The sequence below is a fragment of the Melanotaenia boesemani genome, chromosome 20, assembly GCF_017639745.1.
Source record: "Melanotaenia boesemani isolate fMelBoe1 chromosome 20, fMelBoe1.pri, whole genome shotgun sequence".
Taxonomy (NCBI): domain Eukaryota; kingdom Metazoa; phylum Chordata; class Actinopteri; order Atheriniformes; family Melanotaeniidae; genus Melanotaenia; species Melanotaenia boesemani.
The window spans coordinates 10,955,489-10,964,072 of record NC_055701.1 but is presented as its reverse complement, the minus strand read 5'-3'; the positions used below and the strand labels follow the sequence as shown (position 1 = coordinate 10,964,072).

The following is an 8,584-nucleotide window of genomic DNA, read 5'->3' as shown; positions in this document are numbered from 1 at the left end:
GTCTGTATTAATTATCTTCAGATAGATTAAATCATTGCTGTCTGCGGCCTGGAAGACAAGATCTGTTAACTTATTGGGCATCTAGGTGCCCCTTTAGTTCTAGGGTTTTATTTCAAGCCTATATATACAGTATATATATATATATATATATATATATAGTACTGGGTTTACCCAATGACGAAAATGTTGTCATTAAATATTTCTTTTACAAGTCAGAGCAGTGTGTGAAAGTTCCTTCTGCTACCTTGCTAGCTCTTAAAATATAATCTATATCTATATTCATTTCTCTCTCTCTCTCTCTCTCTCTCTCTCTCTCTCTCTCTCTCTCTATCTATCTATCTATCTATATATATATTTATATATATGTATGTATGTATATTAGAGCTGTCAAATTATTAAAAAATTTAATTTGATTATGCACAGCTTTAAAATTACTCATGATTACCATTCGTGAGTTTTTATTTGCCTGAAATCTGCCCGTTTTTACTGTATTGTATCAACAGAACGAGCCAATGCTACCAATACACAATGATCAGTAAATGCAGGATGTAATGTACTTGTGTTGTTCTCTACCATGTTCTACATCATAATTCAGATGTCATCATCTCACCAACCGTCTCTATGGTGAAAATTTCTGTCATAAAACCACCAGATGTGACGACTGAAGTTAAACAGCTAAGATTGATGAAGACACTCTGATAAAACTGAAGATCTGGATAAAAATAAGTTTTTCCTTTTATCATTGAAGTGTAAGCGTTTTAGGCAGCAGTGATAAAAGTTGTACAGCAGCATCACCCAAAGCAAATTAAGCAAAAACTAAAATAAATAAATAAAAAAATCTAAATATATTCGCCAATTCAGTAGCTTGTAGAACCAGCAACAGCTTACAGTATTCATTTTTTGCATGTTATTAGTCTCTGACATCATTAGTGAAGGAAATTTGATCCAGCCCTTATAGCATTGCTTCAGTTCATTAAGGGTTTCAGAGTATTTGTTCATGCACAGGTCTAAAGTTCCTCCACAGCATTTGAATCAAGGTGAGGTACTGGACTTTCACAGGGTCATTACAACATTCTGGTTCTTCTCTCTTTCATCCATTCGTTTGTAGACTTGCTGCTGGAATTGGGCTTACTGCTAGTTGCATGATCCAGGTTCAGCCAAGCTTTACCTGTCAGACAGATGGTATTACATTTGTATCCAGAACCTTCTGGTGTGCAGAAGAGTTTGTAGTTGGCTCAATAACCAGATTCTGTAGCTAGAGAAGACGCCTCAATCAGCTCCTCTCCACTTCCATGCTTGAAAGTTGGTATAAAATATTTGCTCTGAAATGTTGTGTTGGGTTTTTACCAAACTCGTTCAGTGTTGCCATGAACTAGAACATTTAACCTGGACTTGCTTGTATAATCAATGTTTTCTAAATTGGGAAGATATCCAGCAGTATTTCCCACTTGGGAATAATCCCTTAATGTTAAATGATGAAAATAGTCATATCCCTTCCTAGATTGATGGCCAGAAACCACTACTTCTTTAAGCTAATTGTTGATGTCTTTCCTCCAATGTGACCAGCAAATTCACAAAACTTCAGCTTAAATAAAGATGATTCGACTTATAATACGTTAAACATGTAATAAAAGGAGAAAATAAATTTGTAGTTTTTCACAAACTGTTTCTGCATTTTGTAAATAAATAATGAAATTTTTTATATGATGTCGTGTTTACCTAAAATATTTTAATAAGGGCAGAGTTTCTTTTTCTTTCATGTTTTTTTATGTACCAAAATGTTAAACTACTCCTGACTTTTAAGAACTCTGTGCCAATATTTCTAGTCCTTATCTTGCATAGACAGGTCTCTGTTTTGTCCTGTATTACCAAAAAAGTTTATCACTAAGACACATTTTTTAGGACCAGTGAAGCTATGTGTTTCTACCTTCACTGACACGTACAACTAGACATACTATTTTGTATATGAATCTTTATAATCATATATAGAGTGAATCAGCTGCACTATTATGAATCTGCTAAAATCTTTTTTTGCAAATGATATTTTATCTCATTGACACCTCTTTGGATAAATCAGAAGTACAATACAAAGAAAAAGAAGAACAAGCAGGACTCAAAACTTTAGATTGTAGATCTAACTCATGAAGCACTTAGGTTTGCTGGAGACATGATATAAAAACAAAAAGCAAACAAGCCATTTTAAAAAAATTCATCATTACTCAACAGTGTGTTACTAAAACAGGTAACGGGAAGCTAGCATGCTTAATTTGCAAGTTAAATCAGACAGCAGCTTGTGGGACATTATGTGCAGGTATAGCTGCCTTTAAAGGCAAACGTTACTGAATTTCCTCACACTCAGGGAACAGAAGCTTCCACACGCTTAAGTCGTGTTAAAATATATCTTCAGGTTGTGATCTGATAATTTGCTCCTGTGATCTTCCTCATTTCTTAGAATAATGTCACGGCCAGCTGCAAATCAATTCTGGATGGTAGCTGTGAAGACAATTCTCTTTTATGGGATGTTCCTGCAGAGCCACCTTTCTGAGTGCTCAGGTGAGTCCAAAAAGCTGATTTGAAACATATCTGTATTTTTCTACGTCTTTTAGCATTTGTTTTATCTGTTATTTTTTGTTGTTGTTGTTGTTTGTTTTGTTTTTTGTTTTTTGTAAAGAGAGTTGTGGGGAGAAAAACATACTGTTTATAAGTGCTGAAGAGATTGATGGCAAAGCAACAACTTTTCCAACTGGTGAGTTTTGGATCATTGTGTTAAAAAACAGTCCTTTACTGAAAATATCTGAATAAATGTGTGTTTCACGTCATGTTTCAGATGCTGTCTATCAGGGAGGCAATGGGATTAAACTCTGTTTTAACATCCAGCCAAATAAAAGCAAAGCAGGTTCAATTGCTTAATATCTGGCCTGTATTCAGAAATGAACTATATATTATATATACTATATACAGCTATTGTTTTGATCATGTAATGACTTTTGTGATTTGTATTTTCAGCCTGTTGTAGCAATAGCACTTTCAACTGTGACATTGAAATAAGCTGTAAAGCCTCTAATACATTCAACCTGACGATGGATAAACAAATTCTGTCCAAGCACGACGTTGTAGTGATGAAGAAGATAAATGCTGTAAATGCTTCATGTATGGAATCACAAAACAACGGGACAACAGGTATTGCTGATGATTCATGTTGTTGCAGTGCAGTAAGACGTTGCCCCCTATTGGTCAAGACGTTTTTTAACAGTCTTGTTATTTTGTTGCAGATTTCCTCCGAAACATTCACAACTGCTTGAAGAATGGTAAATGTTTCCACAGTAAATTTTACGGTAGAAACATCTTTCCTTACAATGTCTAATTTTTGATATGCTTTAATATATTTAAGGTGTAAAGGAAAACAGTATCAGATTGGGTCAAGACAAAAATATAACTTACGAAAAATACACTTGCAAAGGTAAGATTTGAGTATTCAAAACAGATCTAAGTCAGTATTTTAAAAACAGAATTTTTTATCAATGAGTATACTTGTGTATGCTTGTATTTTTATATGCAGGAACAAAGTCAACATATATATTCGAATCTGGCCAGCTGAAATGCTGTTCTTGTGAGCCACCAAATAAAAACATCTCAGACCCACTCTTTCAAATTTTTGTGCCTGACAACAGTTCTGCGAGCTCCGAGAAAGCACAGTAAATATCTTGTTTATTGATGGAAATGATGAAGTAGTAATTAATCTGTTGGAATCTGCAGCACATCAGTGTGACATTGTCAGGAGATTTAATTGTAATTTACTCTATAAAAATTATGTTTTTCCTCTCCAGAAATATAATGAAAAATCTTTCATCCTTTCTGGTCCTGATGGGCAACCATAGCATAGCAGCACTCAAAATAGGCAACGTTACAGGGGTGCTTGCCAAACTGCCGCCACAAAACCAGACCAGCATGAACTTTGGCTTTTCAGCAAGTGGTGATATAAATGTAAACTGTTTGCTTCAACACAAGAGTAAGAACACAATACAAAGTAGCAATAAATCTCCTGAGTACTTTTCATTATCTTCTTTATTTTATCTAGATTCTTAAGGAAAATGCTGCTTTGGCGCCAGACATCTCTCATTCAGTGCAAATTCCAAAAGAAGCCAGTATAATGGCTACAGAAAAAAACTCATCTTTTGCTGGAGTTCTGCTTTTTCCTGGAATGCATCATGTAAGAGCACATTTAACATAAAAGCATGCAATTTTTTTTTCTTTGAATGTAAAAATATTGGTTAAACAGGAAAATATTCCATCCTAAACAGGAAGACTCCAACAGTTACTTTCTCAACAATGAAGTGGTGGGAATTGACATGGGAACAAATATATCCAATCTCTCACAAACTATAGACATTCACTTTACTACTGTTACTAAGGTATAACACATTGTAAGTATCATAATAATCTTTAGTTTAAAAAGAACAAGTGTTCTAAATTTCTCTTTTTCTTTCTAATACAGAACGGAAGAATTGCTTCTTGCAGGTCATGGGATGGCAAAGGTAAAATAAAAATATTAGGTACAAAAGTACTTTCCATGTTGCATCAGTTTGTTATTTGTTTTAATGCTAACCAATTTCATGAAAATGAGTATTTCATTCATGAGGCTGCAGAAACTTGTTTGTAACAATGCAAAACAGCATGTATAGACATGAGATGCTGCTTATGCTATTTATTTATTGTATACTCCCTCCACCACTTCCAATAATTTTTAAGCCCAAGCATAAGGGTAAATGCATGCTTTTGAACATTTTCATAGCAGTAAGAATTGGCATAAAGTGCATAAAATGTTACATATACTTTAAAAGTTCCCATGCAAAGTCCAATTTATTTCCACATATTTAAATTTTTCTTCTTTTCCCTGAAAGCATGTAAATTTGTGGCAATAAATGGTATCTGCTTTGTTTAAATTCAAATTTCTTTGTAACTGATTGGCCACATAGCGGTGCAAAGGTGATGTAAGTAAGACATGTCATACAGAAAAACAATACTTCTTTAAGCTTACAAGAAGTCAAAGGTTCCTCGTGTGACAGTTGTCTAATGTGTTTTACATAATAATGTAATAAAGTTTGGTTCTCTCCTTTTTTGTCACTGATTCCCAACAGAAGGTAAACCAAACTGGATCACAGATGGCTGTGAAACAAACGAAACCAATGACAGCATCACATGCCATTGCTCTCATCTCACATTTTTTGCCATCCTCATGGTAAGATCACTATGAGCAATTTCATTTTTTCATAGCTGCCAATGATATTTTACAGATGAGTACTAAACACATGGTTTTGTTTGAAATTAGTCACCCCCAACGGCAAACATAAGCTCTTCTGATTTTAACTCCCTGACATCCATCACATCAGCTGGCTGTGGTGTGTCAATGTTCTTCCTGGCAGTAGCTCTCATGATGCACTTTGTCGTGAGGTAAAACATCAAATATCTGTTTTTAATTTGAATCTTTCTGTACCGAAGTCTTTGCTGATACAAACTAATTTGTTTCACAGAAAAACAAAAGCAAGTAGAGCTACTAAGATCCTGATGAATCTCTTCATTGCCATGTTCTTCCTGAACTTTGGTTTCGTGATCAATGAGCCCATCGCTGGCCTAAATAACTCAGTCGCTTGTGTGATTATGGCAGCAGTTCTGCACTACAGCATGTTGGCCACTTTTACCTGGTTTTTTATGCAGGCATTGCACTTGTATTTCACCCTGCTTAAAAGCCTTGTGAAAATCAAGCATTACATGAAGAAGATTGTCATTACAGGATGGGGTAAGAAAACTAAATAAAAAATATTTCATAAGCTTGTATATTCACTATAGCCACCATGAAAAATGTTATGTTCTGTCTCTTTAGTAATACCAGCCGTGGTTGTGATTGTTCTTCTTGCCTTGCAAAAATATGACTTGGTCATTTATACGAACGAAGGGAATTCAGCAAAAATGTAAGCAACCGTGAAACTTTTAATTCTTATCACAAATGTGGACATCATGCTCTAAAGTGCTGCACATTCTGTTGAAACTTTTCAGGTGCTGGATCCTTGATCCTGCTGTCCACAGAGGAGTAAACATTGGTTTCTATGCTGTAGTGTTCTTGTTCACTTTAAGTATATTCATTAGCACTGTGTTTTACATCACTCGGTTTAAGCCAGCAGTAGGCAAAGTTCAGGACAAAAACTCCAACAAGACTGACTTTTTCTCCATTCTGGGCCTGTTCTCCCTTCTGGGCATCACCTGGGCATTTGCTTTTTTTGCCGAAGGGCCTCTCCTCAAAGCTTCCTACTATGTCTTTACAATCCTCAACTCCTTTCAAGGTAAATTTCAATGTGAAAAACATGTTAATCTTTACACAAATTAATTCATTTAAAAAAATAAATAAATAAATGAATAATAATAATAATAAATTCATTCCTTTTTTTTTTTTTTTTTTTTGTAGGGTTCTTTCTGTTCATCTACTATTACAGGTCCAGCAAATTATTCGAACAGGACAAAATGATCCCCCAGAACGCCTGCAGCAGCGCTACAGCAAAAACAGATGTAGAATCTTCTAAATAAGCTGAAATAGATCTCATGAATTAAGTGTTTATTCCTTTGACCAGTGCCTTTTGTTTATCTTGACAAAATTAATTTAAAGTTATGAAACAGTTTTGATTTGGATCTAATTCACTTTCTAGCTAATCATAACTGTGGCCGATGGAGCACGGACTCTCTAGTGCCAGGGTAGTTTTGTTCAGTCAGGCTCAGAAAATATGGTGTGGAATTTTTCTGACACAAGATGGCAGCATTTTATTTGAAATAGTTGTAAAGTTTAAAACTTGGTCTAAAAGAAAAAGAAAAAAAGTCTGTCATCCTCCCAAAATGAAATGCTTTGTGTTAACAACTGCTCTACCCTGAAATCTGGTTTATCTTTACTCAGATGAGGAGAATGCACACTCTCCTGGAAGTCATTAGTGAGGATGGCTCTATTTTTCAACAGAAGCCCTGTCTTACTCATTATGAAACCTCCAGGTTTCAGTCATATGGTGGTATGCAAAGTGTGAATGATTAGAAAGATAAATATGACCCTTTTATGAGGGGTGTGTTTGTCATAGTGGATGAAGATGACAGAATGCAGAGTTTGAAGAAGGGAAAAAAAGAGAGGGAACTCACAGTGTTGGGGCCCAACCTCTAGTGAGCCCATTGCGTGCCTGCAGATAATTACCTTGAGCCTACAGAGAGCAGTATCCACTGGCTAACAAGAAATGAGCTCATGGTTACCTGTAAGATGCCTGAGGAGACACCACTCTTTTGAAACTATTCTCCAATTTTTACTATATTTACCAGCTTGGACATTTATTGGTATCATCTCATTAAATATGCACTGGTGGTGGGGGTGGGGGGGTGCAGCAGTAAAACATTTATCTATAAATTATGCAATCCAATACAAATAACAATCCGTATCTGTATACATATTCTGAAGGTTTATACAAAAAGTTTATTCCTACTTCAGTCATAGTTCAAATTATGTTGAATTTTATTCCTTTTTATAAATCTGTCAGCATCTTACACCTATTGTTAAAATTTTCAGATTTATTGTAAAGTATAAAACTCAGGTTCTACTTCTATCCAGTATTTATTCAAATTAGTGCATATTATCATTTAAGAATCCCACCTGATGTCATGACAGAAAAAACATTGTTTTGCACAGTTACAAAATCTTTTTAAACAAATTTCATTTTTGAAATACAGGGATGCAGCTTTTGCCTTGCTACATGATCACGTTGATGTTAAAATCTCACCTCAAGATGACGTTTGACACAATTCATTTGGCCACAAACATGCAAGTGGAGGAAGAAGAAAAGAGGTGGTTGCATGTTAGTCTACAGACTCCCACACAAGAGATTAGACTATGAGTTTGAACAAAAGAAATAAGACAAATAATATGATATGAGTGATAGATGATACAATTTTACAGAGAAATTTGATGCAGTCTGATGTAGTTCTTAAAATTTGTTTAAATCTTTTCACTTGTAAATACATGCAACATATATTAATGTATGTAAATTAAGGGGTGTGTTTTGGTAATTCAAATACAATACAATGCATTTAGTTCTTGCTTGACTTTGCTTACTTTAACATACAGCTCTAAGATATAAGACAAATGTGTTATCTGTAAAAAGTAAATAATAAATAAAAAAAAGAATGATTTAGACATAACTATTCCTGTGATCATTTTCTTTAAGTGGGACAAGATAGTTCTCATCACAGATTAAATCGATCCCAGACATTCCCTGACATATGTATTTATGGGTTAGATAAGTCTTTTAGAGGCTTGTCAAGATTATTTTTTCTCTCAAAATGTGATGTTGACTTTTTTCTTTTTCATGACAAACATAATTATATTCAAACAAACCTTTGAAAGCCTTTGTAAAAGAAACTGACGGTCCATATACACTGAACATAGGGTTCAAAATGACATTCAGAGAGGAAGGTTTATTTATTTATCTAAGACGGATTAACCTTCTAAATTACTGCAGCGCATTAGTGAAAAACTGGGGTAATTACTGCCAAGTACACCTGA

General features: G+C 34.6%; 1 protein-coding gene across 1 annotated transcript; it reads left to right on the top strand.

Moving 5' to 3' along the window:
- Window positions 1–2,360: 2,360 nt before the first annotated feature.
- On the top strand, window positions 2,361–8,157 carry LOC121630678 (adhesion G-protein coupled receptor G2-like). The gene is made up of 17 exons (XM_041971092.1): window positions 2,361–2,553; window positions 2,672–2,746; window positions 2,828–2,896; window positions 3,007–3,180; window positions 3,273–3,308; window positions 3,392–3,460; window positions 3,560–3,695; window positions 3,828–3,984; window positions 4,079–4,210; window positions 4,302–4,412; window positions 4,496–4,535; window positions 5,139–5,239; window positions 5,330–5,451; window positions 5,532–5,797; window positions 5,882–5,969; window positions 6,055–6,338; window positions 6,461–8,157. Exons 1-17 carry the CDS (start codon window positions 2,457–2,459, stop codon window positions 6,577–6,579), a joined length of 2,076 nt encoding a protein of 691 aa, XP_041827026.1. The 5' UTR covers window positions 2,361–2,456; the 3' UTR covers window positions 6,580–8,157.
- The last annotated feature ends 427 nt before the right edge of the window (window positions 8,158–8,584 follow it).